Below are 15970 nucleotides of genomic sequence, written 5' to 3'. Positions count from 1 at the left end.
GCAGTATTATGAGCGATGTAGTATGCAGTATTACAGTAAAAGTACTGCAGTATTATGAGTGATGTAGTATGCAGTATTACAGTAAAGTAGTGGTTTGGTCCTCTGAATGATATATTATTATTATGACATCATTAGATTATTAATAGTGAAGCATCAGTGTTAGAGCAGCATGTTACTGTTGTAGCTGCTGGAGGTGGAGCTAGTTTACACTACTTTATATACAGTTAGCTAGTTTAGTCCAGTGGTTCCCAACCTAGGGGTGGGGCCCCTCCAAAGGGTCAGCAGATAAATGTGAGGGGTGGTGAGATGATTAATGGGAGAGGAAAGAAGAAAAAACTAAGTTCTGATACACAAATGTGTTTTCAGTTTTTGGACTTTTTCTCTAATCTTTGATTTTTGCTGAAATATTGGATCATTTGAACATTTATTGAGTATTCTGTGGAGTGTACTGTACTGTATTAAAGTATTTGATTGTAACAGAATAAAAACAACACACAGTGGATCTGAATGTTGTAACGTGACAAATATCGGCATGTTTGATTTGTGACAGTTGATCTCTGAGAGCAGCAGGGTGTCGATGACATCACAGCAGGTGATAACGAGGTGCTGCCAGCTGTGGATTCTGGCTGCTGACTCTGAGACTTTGGTCTACCTATAGCTGGTTTACTCTGGTCTGAATCAGTGGATGAGGTTATAAATGTGGGGCATTTCCCTCTTGGTTCATTTTCTTTTCTTGGGAAAAATCCAAGCGAACCAAAATGTATCAGGTGAGAAAGTTCTCTCCTCTCATTGGTCAGATGTGTCTGGGACGGGAACGAGAACTTTGTGAGTTTATGAGACGGCAGAAAAACACCAAGGAGGCACACAACCATCATCTGTTTATCATTTGACTCGAGAAGATAAGGTGATCCTGATCTCATTCATGTGAAAGGCTTGTTGGTCACACTCAACCGACGCCCAAAAACCTCCGCTGTCAGGTTTTATCCACACAAAACACACACAAACACACAGCGAGACACGACGCTGGAGGCTGCAGACTGATAGAGTTCAATCTGATTCTGTTTGATGCTACAGATAAAGTGATAAACCACACGATGCGACGGTGGCCCTGAGAGCTCAAAGGACGAGAACTTAGTAGAGAAAAATGCAAATAGACAAAACAAAAAGCTAACAAAAGAAACTAAGAGGTTTTGCACCCTCTTAGTGCACAGGTGTGCAGACTTGGTGTCATTTTGCTTCCAGATGAAAGATGACCAATTACTGTTGCTATGACCAACCAATAGAAATGCAACATGAAATGACGAACTGTTCAACACAACAATGGTGCTGAACCCAATAATGTAGGTAAGATCAAAACGAAATGTTTGGGACTCCAATTAAAAGGATCTTGATTTGTGGCAGCTGAAGTCTTGTTTGTAGGATGTATCTCCAGCTGTTAGCATGACCGCGCCAAGAATGACGTAACATACAAAGAAATGGCGTCATTATTATCACTATAGTGGCGCAGATGGATGATGTATGCCGACTATGTTTTATTGCATACTGACTTGTGTTGTAGCCTACGAAAGTAGAGTAAGTAAATATGATCATCGTACAATCTACATTCACTTCAATGATGGGGTTTTTTGTGTCCATGTGGTTTAGTTAACTTTAAAGGGTTAAAATGGTAAAATAAACGTATGAATAACTTGCACACATTCTTTTTTTGTGGACCCAGCATCAAATTTCTGCTTTTAACCCATTTTGAGAGAATATATTAGAGGATTATGGTAAAAATGTCTAAGTGGTGTAACCATAAAAACTTTGTACCAAATAATTCAACTTGCTTAAAAACAGTAAATTGTCAATAAAACACCATATCAACTAGTTTGGCATGATCTTACATTATAACTTTATATTAAATAAAGGTAATGGAATACAATTGTTCTAAATATTACATTTACTCTGGTTACCATGGAGATCAGGAAACATTTACATGTTTTAAATGAAGTCATTATTAGTATAAGTCCACTTAAATACACTGTGGGTGATAAAATATGTAATATTTATCATTCTACTGTGGTTATACCATTTGACATTTTCAGGAGCATTCAGTCTTACTTTTGGTAAAAAAAATGGTGCAAATGTCATTTCAAATGATATAAAACCAACAAAAATACTAAATGTACATTTTAACAAACCTGATGCTGCTTTTAAAACTATTTTTTAACATATTTTTGAATCGCTCATCTTACCAACCCTTATATGTCACTGAGCCATACATCAAACTTGATGCACAGTGAGGCTCATGATAAACTCATAAGACTTCTGAACTCAGTCTGCAGACGCTGTCACACAGTGAGAAATGTTGCGGCTGCTGCTGAAGGACAGCAGGACGTTTATCTTCCATCCGGTGTGAGATGGTACCGATGTTTGTCTCAGGCCTTGAACGTATCAGCAGCTGCAGACATAAACTGTATATCTAAGAGAGCTCTTATCTCTCTGTGTGCTCTCTGCTGTCTGTCAACCAGGCAGAGAGAAAAAACAGCTGTTCAACGACTAAAACCTCCAAAGGATCAGGTGACGACGTCTATCAGATAGACTGCAAATCAAACTTCACTTTTCACTGAATGTTTTTAATCTGTTGAAGCTAACCTGAGACAGACAGTCGTCTCATTTTAACTCCCAAAACTGTGATGTCTCCTTCAATAATCCACCTAAAATAACAAGTTTGATTTGTCTGAAACAGAAATGTCAGAGCCAAACATCCTTAAACATTAGAAAATGTTGGAAATTATTAGTCAAATTTAGACAAATGCAACAACGACGTGTTTTTAATTCTATATCGCTCTGATTCGTGCCTCAGACTGACCTCTGGCTCCATGGCTACGACAGCCAAGGCTCATGGGTATTGTAGTTTTTACACAGAAATCATTGAAATAATTAAAACCAGTGAAGTAAAACTGATAAGAATATACACACAAAGCAACACAGGGGATATGATTGAAAGAAAACTGTGACGTGTGAACACAGAACAGGAAAAAATGCAGCATTTGACTGCATTCAAAAGGTAAAATTACAGTTTACGGCCAAAAACAAGCTTCACATTTGTCTTTAAAGGCTGCAGTTTGTGACAAATGGTCGGTAATATTTGACAAACTGTTCCCACAGCACTGCCTTCATGACCTGAAGCTGAGTTTAAAACACATATATAACATGATCCAACTCTAAACAGGGAGAAAAGGATCCACCACCATCCGACCGAGGAGAAGCAGGTAGATCATAAATCTTAACAAGCAACCAGCAGCAGAGAGTTCAAAGGTCAGCGTGTCAGCAGTCTGAAGACGGATGAAAGAAATCTCTCAGTGAGCCTGAGATGATGCAGGAAGATGAGAGAGGCGACGAAAGAAGAGCCAAAGAGGAAAGCTGTCTTGCATGACTGCCTTTGTAAGAACCTGGAGCAGACGTGGGACCTTCAGGGGAGCTTTCGACCCCCCAACCCCCCCCCACCCCGCGCCCCGCAGACACTTCCTCCACAGAAATGCATGAATGACAGCAGCATGTGGGTGAAAGGCCAGGGTCTCCCAGCAGGTATCTGACTTTAGAGAAAGACGCCTGCAGAGCTGAAGACACTGGAGCAGACAGCAGATCTTTTGTCTGAGCCGACGGTTAACGACATTAACAAACATCCAACAAAAGGGACAGAAGCTGCTAACAGGCTCAGGTGGAGCTTTGACTTCAGCCAAACCGCAAACAATCAAAAAATACTCACTTTTTTCATCATCAGCTAAACACACATAAACACCACTAACATTTAATCGATTGGTAAAAAGACAGAAAATTAATCTGCTACTATCTTGATAATTGATTAAAAGTCTTTGAGCAAAAATGCCAAAAATTCCAGGTTACAGGCTCTTAAAAGGTGAGAATTTGCTGCTTTGGGTTTTTAGTTTCAGTTGTTTATCACAAAGTTTTTTACTATCAGCCTCCAATCACTACAAAACTCCTGCAAAACCTTCTTTTTTAGACACCACTGACATTTACGGCTGCAACGATTAGTCGATTAATCGATGAGTCAATAGAAAAGAAAATTAATCTGCGAACATAATGATAATTGATTAATAATTTAAGTCATTTTTTCAAGCAAAAATGCCCAAAATTTCCAGGTTTCAGGTTCTTAAAAAGATGAGAATTTGCTGCTTTGGGGTTTTAGTTTCATTGTTTATCAGATGAAACAATTACTCCGTTATCAAGAGAATAAATGGAAGATTAATTGATAATGAAAATAATTATTAGTTGCAGCCTTTTCCTTCTGATCCTCATGAAAACAGCAGCAAACACTCAAAGAAACTTTCAGATCGTTAGATCGTTCAGATTGACTCTTCTCTCATATCTGTGTGTTAAAGATGAAGCTTCCGGCAGCGACCGCTTAGTTTAGCATAAAGACCGCCTCATCCAAAGGTAAGAAAACACATCTAAAAGTCACTGATTAACACATTACATCGTTTGGTTAATCAGTTCCAAAACTGAAGTTTCATTGAAGGTTATGTCCTCGACTATTTCTTGGCTCTGAGCAGTTGCCAGGCAACCAGCAGAGAAGGACGTTACTGTTTCCAGCACATAAACTCAAATATAAATTAAACAATAAAACAGTGAATAATACATTTTCTCATCTAATGCTTGGTCAGAAAGATATATAGAGAAAAATCTGTGTTATAAATTCCTTAAAGCTCAAAGATCAGTCTTCAGTCTTGTTTTGTCCAAAATCCAAAAGATGTTCAGTTCACTGTCGTTTATGATGCATAAAAGCTTCAAATTCGCACATCTGAGAAGCTGGAGCCATTCAAAGAAATGATCAAGACTTGGCCAGAAAGCACACTGAGTTTGAATTTGAGTTAATTTTATCGTCATTATACAGCGTCCCTGGTTTGATTCCGGCAAGAGACCTTTGCTCCATGTCATTCCTCTCTCTCACCCTGTTTCCCTGTCAAATAAAGGCAAAAAACTTTTATTGCCATTACAATAATGTTACAAGGTCTGAGCTTATAGACAATATCCAACCAGGGCAGCAACTAATCATTACTTTCATCAAGAACCAGCTAATTTTTTGGCGTTTTTGCATTGAAAAAAATACTAAAAATGTTGCCAATTAGTGTTTGTAGATCAATTATTCTGCTAATTGTTGCAGCTCTAATCAACATGCTGTAAATCCAGGTTAAAGACAAGAGCTCTGCAGTGTATTCAGCTCTACTGAAATTTAACAAAAGAGAATTTGTGATATGTTGATGGACTCTTATGTGCATTATGTATGTAACCAATGTGTTGTGTTTGTTATGTACATTTGAATCTATTCAAAAGACTGTAAAAAGGGGTCGATGTTATAACCAAATGCGGTTAGAAACTGCTTTTTCCTCGTTTGGTTTGTCACTGTTTTCTAAGACAGATGAAGAAAACAAGGATATATTGACCGTTTAATGACCGAAATAAACTAAACTACTTCAAGAATTCATTCAGTAATCTGTATCTGTAATATCAGTAACAAAAGTCATCAAAATAGTCTGACTATAAATCTTCTGTCAGTTGATTAATGGAGTAATCGTTGCAGCTCCTTTATAGTATCTCAAAGTTGAATTTCAATTATTATAAATGTGTTGTTTGTTATGTAAATGGGGATCTATTGAATGACTAATCTAAAAAAAAGGGGTCGGTGTTATTTGGAAATAATTCATAATCAACTCTATAGACTATTGGCTTTAGTTTTACTCTTACACCTCTTTTTATTCTGTCTGTTTGTTGGTTTATTACTTTTATGCTTATATTTAGCTGCTGGAAACCTGAATTTCCCCATTGGGATCAATACAGTGACGACTATCTATCTATCTATCTATCTATCTATCTATCTATCTATCTATCTATCTATCTATCTATCTATCTATCTATCTATCTATCTATCTATCTATCTATCTATCTATCTATCTATCTACCTGTCTTTCTTCTGTCAGTTGATTTAGAGTGTCTCAAAGTTGAATTTCATTGAATTAAACTATTCTATAACTGGTGGTAGGCGGACTCTTCGACATGTCTACAGACTCCTTCTCTGCTGCATACTTGTGATTCTTTCAGCAGTTAAAGACTTCGTTCAACATGTAATAATGCATGTACTGTCTGAGTGAGATCACATGTACCCCCCCCCCCCCTCCACAACCCCCCCTGGTGGAAACTTGCCAGGACGCCGCTGACATCACACATGTCGGACCCCTGAGATCATCATTATCAGTGTGAGAACAGCGGAGGGGAGGAAACACCCTGAGCGCTGCCATCTGGTTTTTTGGAGGACAGATGTCTCGTGTCTATACATTCCAGATGTGCCAGCTCAGCGAGGACACTCTCTGGCTTCCTGTTGAGGACCGACCGAAAACTTGGGGGGGGGGAACTGGAGCCAAGCCAGGAAGTGTCACTATACAGCCGAATCTGCAGCATTTTCAGTCCTGATGTTGGTTTAAGTGAAAGAAAAGAGCTTGTAGTGTTTGATAATTACTGAGGAGTCACAGAGCAACAGGATGTCAGGCAGTTTTGGGGGTGGGGGAAGGTGTAAGGGGGGTTGGAGGAGTCTTTAAAGAGGGGGCAGGTCCTTTATAGACTCCCAGCGACCAATTAGAGCTTCACACCGCGGGAAAACCAAGCAGAGGAGGCTCAGAGTCAAACACCCCCCCTACCCCCCGTCCCCTGGTGTAACTTTAGATGAAAATTGGTCTAAAGGACAAAGAATCCTTGGACACTGAATATGAACCAATAATATTTACAAATCTTAATCATGATACTTTAAACACGTCTTCATCAAGTAATTACCAATAAATGACAAATTATTAATTAATTTAGAGGATGTAGTTGTTGATGGACATCAGCTCGTAGCTAAATCTGGTTCAACACTTTTCTTCTTCTCCTCGTGTGAGATTCATGTTTTTTTTTAATGATTCCTGATAAAAAATAAAATGAACTCAGAATACAACAAAAACAAGAAAATCTAAACCGCCTGATAAAGACAGAGAGTCAAAGTGTCGTAATCGTACTCGATAAATCATCTTTTTTGGAGGAATCTATTAACAGTATTCAGTCATATGTTTCAGTGTAAGTGCCCCCTACAGGATGAAATGTTCACTACAGCCTACTTTATTTCAATTCTCGATTCAAAACCGATTCTTGATTCAATGAATAGAAAAAGAAGCCAAATCATTGACTCGTTTCTTACGTCCACTGAGCTGCAGTATGAAACATTACTGTTCACATTAAAGCCTCTGGTGTCTTATTGTTGCTTCAGTTGGATTTTGTTTGTTTTTATTCAGGAAGGTTTCTCTGAGTTCATCTAAACCTTCCCTATGGTCCTCGGGTCAATTTTGACCTAGGAGGACAACTGGCATTAACTTAAAAATGAGGTATAATTTCATTTAAATGAAGCCCGTTGACCATATTGTCCTCAAGGGGAAGGTATCATAAAAAGTATTACTAGGTATAATAACTTCACTAGTATCTAATGAGTATTTTCTTTGTCATTTGTTATATAAAAGCCAACAGTCCAACACCAAATATAACAAATCCTCACATTTAACCCGAGTCCAAACTGACCCAAAGACAACAGGCGTTAACTCAACAATGAAGGTACAGTTTCATTTAAATGAGGCCTATTAATCATGATTTCCAACAATATGTGTAAAACCTTTTGTAATAAGTTGGAATGAAGTTGGACTAAAAAAGTCGAACACAGAACTGGGTGATAAACAGTCAAAAGTTCACCAGTCAACCGTAAAACAACAGGAGGGTTAAACTGTGCCTGTTTCTCTGTGTGTGAGGTAAAACTAACAGAACATACATGAGCCGTGTGTTTCCTGTCCTGTATGTGAACACGACTGCAGGGTTTCACTCGTTTATCCTCCAACAACAACAACAACAAACTTAACGAGATGTCTGCTCACATTTACACTAGTTCTGCCCGCAGCGTCTGAAATAACGTGAATCATCATGTAGACGACATTCACGATGTCCCGACAACTTCCTGTAGAGACATTTTAAGTGATCTGTGTGGTCTGAAGTGTGTTGATTTAATGGGGGGGAAGGTTGGCGGGGGAGGGGGGAAAGACAAATGGTGAAGTGACTGAAACAGAGAATAAGGAAAACGTATCAAGGTGTCGAGAAGACTCAGCAAATTCTGAGCCGATGATTCAAAAAGCGACAAGAAAATATATTTCTCACTTTAAACAGCATCAGTTTTATTTAGTGGGTTGATCTGGTTCCTTTTTTTAGTCCTAATACAAGAGATTAACCCCGAAACACCAAGTGAATCATATGTGATCCAAGAGTTTTAGAGAGATGTATACCATCAGATACATGTAATGCACACATAAACCACCAGGGGGCTTTTTATTTCAACGCTGTCAATCAGTGAGACACAATTTCGAGACTTGGATATTTTTTACCAGTTCAGAAAAAGTGAAGGTAAGAAAAACATTCAAATAAAACTTCAATAGTAGTAGACACAGCAGGTATAAAAGGTCTTATCTGTAAATCTGTCAAATGTCATTTTATTGTATTTCATGTTGTGGCTGATATGAGCTCTATGCGGGACCTTTAATGGCTTAAACATGTTGGATTCAATATGTTATTTAAATAATGCAATAAGGCAATAAACTCTTTTCTCTATTTGATGGTTCAGGCTTGACAGGCTTAATAGTAAACAGTCATTTTTAGGGCTGGAACCAACAATTATTTACATTATCGCCAAATGATTGAATTCTTTTGTCTGTAAAATGTAAGAAAATAAATAAAAATCACTGTTATAATTTCTTTTAAGCTAAAACATGTGTCTTCAGACGTATTATTTGGTCCCACTAACATTCAGATGTGCAGTTTACTGTCATCTATGACACAAAAAAGCTTCAAATTCTCACATTTGAGGAGCTAAAAAGTCAAGATTTTGCATTTCTGCTTAAATGATCCATTTTCTCATCTAACACTTGGCCAGAAATCATACTGAGTTTGAATTTGAATTACTGTAACATTACAAAGTCTTTGTCATTACAAAGAGTTTATAGTGCAACAGGACAACATCCAACTAGGGCTGCAACTGATTATCTTAATTAAAAACCAGCATTTTTTTGCCTTTTTTGCTTTTATAAATTACTAAAGTGATTCTCAGATTATAAAATTAGTTGCAGATTAATTTTACGTTCACTAACTAATTGATATATTCATTAACTGAATATAAAGTTAAGTGACAATCAATGCCCACACAGCAGACATCAAAGCTACTATAAGAAGTCTTCAAATCTTATTAAAAGGGGCAATCATTTCCAAAATGAGCACCAACACACTGATTGGAGGGCCTGAATTTAGAGATTGAGACCAGAATTACTCGTTAAAAACAATGATTGACTCAGTTTTTCTATCATAAAGTCAGTAATATTATGTTTTCAGGACTTATACAAGAAATCCGTTAACTTTTTGTCCAATGCAGCAGAGCATGATACAGGATGATTGATGATTTGTACTTCATTCATTCAGTCTGATGGGTTACTTTGCCTCCAACTCATCAATAATGCCAATCATGAAATTAAACAACTATTCTGATAATCAACTAAATATTTTGAGTCATAACTCTCTGATTCCAGCTTCTTAAATGTGACTATCTGACACTAAACTGAAGATCTTTGGGTCGTGGATAATTAAAGACGTCGCGTTTTAAACCGATCGATTAATCAATAAAACGAGTGAAGTTCAACCTGCTGGAATCAGGAGTCGATGAGTTTCATCAGAGTGTAAACACCCCAATCTGGATTATCTGTCACATGACCCGAGGAATGTGTGTGTGTGTGTGTGTGTGTGTGTGTGTGTGTGTGTGTGTGTGTGTGTGTGTGTGTGTGTGTGTGTGTGTGTGTGTGTGTGTGCGTCCGCCCGCTGATGAAAGGCTTATCTGTGTTGGCTTTTAATTGACTCACATTCCAGCAGCTCCACATATTCACAGAGAGTCCGACACCTCCAACTGTTACACACACACACACACACGCTTGTCTTTATATCCTTGTGAGGACCCTCATACACATACTGCACTCCTGAGCCCCTTACCCTAAACTTTACCATCAGGACTAAATACCTAAACCCAACTCTAACCTTCACTTTAAAACCAAGTCTGAAGCCTCACGCTGCCCTTTGAAGTTTTTAGGAGCCAAAATGTCCTCACAGTGCTGGTTAATAACTGAAAGTGGTTCCCACAAAGATAGAAAGACATGCACACACACACTCCACTAGTAATTACACAAGCACACACACGCACACACTTCACCAGTAGCTCCACACACACATGTTACAAAACAGTGATACAAAGTCCTGAAGTCATTAAGATCCAATAGAAAAGCTTATCAGGTGTCAACAAACAAACAGAGAGAGAAAACAAAGTGATTGAAAGTGAAGATCTCATTGAAAAGAGAACACAGAGAAAACAAAGAGCTCAAACACTGAAGCAAATATATCAATTATCAATCACATCGCTCAATCAAACTCACTGATGAAACATTTTAAATGCAAAGAAAATGTATCAGAAAGTGAATTTGCAGCTATTCTGATAATTGGAATAATCACATCAAACTATTTCAAAAGCAAAAATGCCAAATATCTGTATTTCCAGCCTCTCATATTTGATCATTTGCTGCAATTTCCGACTACTTTTACCATTTTTTTTAACATTTCATACACTAAAAAACAATAAAACTGAACCATGATGTGAAACAAAGTGTTAATTAAAGTGCTGAAGATGGTTTTTTGTCAATTTATTTAGAAAATCTTGAAATCTGAATGTGTCTGAAGAGTCAGTTTGTAAGTAATCAGTAAAAAAATCTTATCAGGTGTCAACAAACAAACAAACAGAGATAGAAAACAAAGTGATTGAAAGTGAAGATCGCATTGAAAAGAGTAATTAACTTATCAGATGGATCAGTCTAGCCGAAAGAATCAATAAATAATAATTAACAGCAAAAACTTACAAATGTGTTAAACTGAGATTGGACGATATTTACAACCAAATACCTAAATATCGATATTGCGATAATATTGCATCACGATATCCAAAATATAAGACAATATTTAGTCTAATATCACGATATCAATAGTCTATATTTCCCCAACCTTTCTTAAAACATCCCTAAATCTATAAAAACACATCAACTAATGAATTAAACACAAGTTAATTTAATGTTCCTGATGGGAAGAAACCTTAAATCATGAATGTTTCAGAGCAGATTGATGAGTTTCAGCATTATTTCGTGGTTTTACGTTTAAAAATCTGAGTTATTTTACACCTTAGAGTCATTTAAACTCTTCGAAATTTCATTTTTAACCTCATATATGAGAAATTTGAAGGAATTTTAAAGGTTAAAAATGAAGAGATTGATCCTCTGTGTTTTACAACTGCTTCAGAAACTTTAGAATAATCAACATAATAAAATACATGACTATGATGGTTTTTCTGTCTCATGTCATTAAACAAAGAAAAAAAAGTTTTGGCAATGTAAGATCAAACTTTTAAACTAGTTAAAGTTTAGTTTAGGACACACTAATATATAGATAATTAATTAGCTTCTGATTTTTGACATTTTATAATGGATTGAGTGATTAACTGAGAAAATGATCAATCAATAGTTGCAGATTTAGATGAACTCACTGCAAATATAACTTGAATTTTAATCTTTTTAAGTTTGTTATTTTTTAAAAAAAATCAGTTTTATTTCATGTTTGTCCTCTGAAGGAAGTTTTTAGATGCTTTTACAAGTTAAAATCACACTTTTCTGCCCCTCTGTTAACACTTGATTTCTGAGCATTTATTAAACTTTAATGAATGAACCTGATGTTTAAATAAATTCACCCTTCTTGCAGGATGTTGTACTCACATAAACTTTATCCACAGTCTCACTGAAGAGGTACATGGAGCCGGTGAGGAGCAGCTCAGCGGTGGAGTCGGAGCCGGGAGGCAGCTGCTGGTCCCCGGCTTCTTCTCCATACTGGACCAGCTGCTGCAGCTCCAGAGCCTTGGTCCTCCAGGTCCAAATACTGAGGCTCAGCCAGCAGCAGCACCAGAAACTCAGCCAACTGCAGGACATCTTCTCCCTGATCAGGCTCCACACAAACACGCACGCGCACGGTCAGACCAGCGGGGCTCTGCAGCGCACAGAGCCGGAGAAGAGGTGAGGGCGGCGGGCAGAGAGCAGCACCAGCAGCCGGTAAAGAGTGAAGGGGGAACACGGATGAATATGAATGGATGGAAGAGCAGCGGGAGGGTTTAAGTAACAGCCACGCCACATCCGGTGACAGATTTTCAAAATAAAAGCAGTACAGGTAAGGGGTGAAGTCAAGCAGGTAACATCCGGTATGAAAAGCGAAGCTGATGTGTAACCTGCAGTATCTTTAATGGCCACCAGGGGGCGACTCCACTGGCTCCGAAAAGAAGTCCGTTCATAGAGAAATCTATGAAAAACTTTAACAATGTGTTGTATTTAATTAAACTGTTAATTAAAGAGCTGAAGATGTTGGGGGGGAGGGGGGGGGGGGGGATTTGAAAATCTGGAGATCTGTATGTGTCTGTGTGCATTTTTAAAGCAAAAATGCCAAATGTCTCTATTTCCAGCCTCTCATATGTGAACTACTTTTTCACCATTTTTTAAACATTTCATACACTAAAACACAATAAAACTGAACCATGACGTGAAACAAAGTGTTAATTAAAGTGCTGAAGATGGGGTTTTTTTTTCATTTTATTTAGAAGTTCTGGAGATCTGAATGTGTCTGAACTGTCAGTTTATAAGTAAACAAACAGAACAAACAGAGCACGTGCATTAGTCTCAAATTCCTTTATTGTTTACATTTGTTTTGTCTTAAAAGAAACTTTTCAGTCATCTGTGAACATTTTTATACTGAACTAACCTGTGTGACACGTGCTATACAAGTTATATAAAGTTAACTCAACTGACTGATTGATTGATTGATTGATTGATTGATTGATGTTCCAGTGGTGTTCAAACAGAAGTCTGTAGTTTTTAGAAACGACATTAAAAGACGATATAATTATTATGATTTTCTGCTTCATATCAAAACGTTTCATTGTGTTTTTAATTGTAGAATTTTTTATTTTTTTATTCTTAATTTGGAAATAAAACCAGACTGAATGTCTAATTTTTCAAGTTTACCAACAGTTTTGTATATATTATATTCTATATTATTATTATTATTATTATTATTATTATTATCATTATTATTTATTTATTTATTTATTTATAGTTACTGTTTTTTTCATGTGAAGTTATTATTTTATTTTATTTATTCATGTTTTTATGCTATTTCATGGAGGCAACATGTTGAAGCGTACAAGGTGAAATATAAAGTCAAAAACTAACAAACTTACATGTAAACAGACGGCAGCTTGTCCTCCTCAGGTCTGCAGACATCAAAGCATAATGTCTTTCATTTATTTAAACATTATTATATGTTTATATGATATAAGTGTAACTATCAGGAGTTATTAGTGATATTAGGAACACTTGACGACATTTGTTTGTTCAGGGAGAAAAGTTACCTTAGTTAAAGTGAAATTTAATGTTTCTATTTAAAAACAGCATTTTCATTAGTAGAATAAATAAAGTTAAATAAACAGGAAGTTTGTTTCTCAGACTTTCTTCAGTTCATTCACAGTTAGATGTTTTTAGCTCAACGTCATCGCCATCTAGTGGAGAGAGACGGTAACTGCAGGACGTTCCCTCCAGTTTTTTTTCTTCCATAATCTTTCATTTCCTCTTTCTTCTTCTTTTCCTTTCCTGTTTCCACTTTCTTTACTGTTTGTTTTCTTGCTGTTTTCATATCATTTCTACCTCATTTTCATCTTCATCTTAATTGGTTCATAAATGTAACTCTATTAGATTGTTCAGTCCCTTCATGGATCCAACTTGTTCTCATCTTGTTGTGAATGATATCTTTATCTTGCTGTCCTCTGCTCAGTATGACTTATATATTCTTTATGTGTTAGTTTATGTTGGTTATCCTTTGTTAAAGAGTTTGAACTGCTTCTTTTTCCTTCTTTTCATCCACTTCTCAAAAATCAGCAGGTTGAAAAATCATAATGTTTGTGTCTCTCTTAACTTAAAGAGTCTTCATTGTTGTTCTGAGAGTTTGACTCATTGGTCTCTAACAGCAGCTCCTCGTCTACTGCTGCTGGGATATTTATAAGGATCTGAATATTTCCTCTGCTGCTGCTGCTGTGTATAATGTGTGTATATATGTGTATATATGGGTGTATATGTATATATAAGGGTGGAAGGGAGTAAGAAGGAAGGAAAGGAGGGAGTAAGAAGGAAGGAAAGGAGGGAGGAAGAAGGAAGGAAAGGAGGGAGGAAGGAAGGAGGGAAGGAAGGAGGGAAGGAAGGAGGAAGGACAGAAGGACGGGAGGAAAGAAAGAAAGAGAGAAGGAGGGAGGAAGGAAGGAAGGACAGAAGGAAGGGAGGAAAGAGAGGAAGGAAAGAAAGAGAGAAGGAGGGAGGAAGGAAGGAAGGAAGGACAGAAGGAAGGGAGGAAAGAGAGGAAGGAAAGAAAGAGAGAAGGAGGGAGGGAGGGAGGAAGGACAGAAGGAAGGAAGGAAGGGAGGAAAGAAGGAACAGTCAAAACAGACGGGGTCAATTTTACCCGGGAGGACGACACAAAGGTTAATCACTTTAAATGTTTTATTCCTGCTTTCCAATTTGGTTTTAAATAATATTATTTTTATTTTTCTCTATTTCTCAAATTGTTCTACTGTTTAATTTGTTCTGTCTTATTATCGGCGTTTCAGTCATCGGTAAAACACTTTGAATTACACTAACCTGTACAAAACATGCTATTCAAATGAAGCTTCATTGGTTGATAGATAAATGTAGAAATATCGGAGGAGGAGGTTTGGTGTTCTGTGCGTAACACAACACACGTCTTAGCTTCTTAATCACAGCTCAGGTTATAAATAAACAACTCTGAACCAAAAGTGTTGCAGACTGTGTGGGCACAAAATGTTCATATCATAACCACGATTACTGGTCATAGGAAAATATTCTTATCCCTTAAAGAAAAAGATTTATTGAAATGAAAGCATGTGAGAAGTTTAGAGGGAAAAATCAGTATTTGGTGGAGCTGTTAACAACTCATAGACATCTGAAATGTGAGCCGACTACACACTGCTTTCTGGTTTCATCTTTAACAATGTGTTGTATTTATAAAGCTTGTTATATTATCCATTGTGTCAAATCTGCATCTGAAAAGTAACTAAAGCTGTCAAATAAATGTAGTGGAGTAGAAAGTACAATATTTCCCTCTGAGATGTAGAAAGTAGCATCACATGGAAATACTACAGTAAAGTACAAGTACCTCAAACTGTACTACAGTAAAGTACAAGTACCTCAAACTGTACTACAGTAAAGTACAAGTACCTCAAACTATACTACAGTAAAGTACAAATACCTCAAACTGTACTACAGTAAAGTACAAGTACCTCAAACTGTACTATAGTAAAGTACAAGTACCTCAAACCGTACTACAGTAAAGTACAAGTACCTCTGAGATGTATGAAGTAGCATCACATGAGGATACTAAAAGAGGATATTGAGTTTCTACTTCCTATAAAACATGGTTAGAAGTCTTTGAAATCTCGCAGAGCTGAGAGTAAAGATGGAGCTGCACAGCATCCTCAGTTATCTAACAACCCGCCTGTTACGTAACAGCCGAGAAGAACCGCAGCGAGACGAAGAGGAGGAAGAGGAGGAGGAGGAGGAGGAGGAGGAGGAAGAGGGGGATGTTTATATTAGGGTTAGACTGATATCAGAGCCGATACTCCTCATTGACTGAATCAGATCTGCTCCAGTCTGAGAGGATGGAGGCGACTCTGATGATGCATTCACTACAGAACTGATCTTTCTGTTTATTAACCCTACTGTTG

The 15970-nt window shown here is 37.2% G+C and overlaps 1 protein-coding gene across 1 annotated transcript in view; it reads right to left on the bottom strand.

Moving 5' to 3' along the window:
- Nucleotides 1-12122, bottom strand: part of LOC133987272 (nidogen-1-like) — a 39305-nt gene extending 27183 nt beyond the window's left edge. The window contains exon 1 of the mRNA XM_062426583.1: nucleotides 11913-12122. Within this exon, the coding sequence (XP_062282567.1) occupies nucleotides 11913-12122 (210 nt within the window). The remainder of the gene's footprint in view (nucleotides 1-11912) is intronic.
- Between the last annotated feature and the right edge of the window lie 3848 nt (nucleotides 12123-15970).

Source organism: Scomber scombrus, chromosome 2, assembly GCF_963691925.1.
Source record: "Scomber scombrus chromosome 2, fScoSco1.1, whole genome shotgun sequence".
Classification (NCBI taxonomy): Eukaryota; Metazoa; Chordata; class Actinopteri; order Scombriformes; family Scombridae; genus Scomber; species Scomber scombrus.
Note: the sequence above shows the minus strand (reverse complement) of the source record. Positions and strands in the feature narration are given on the sequence as shown.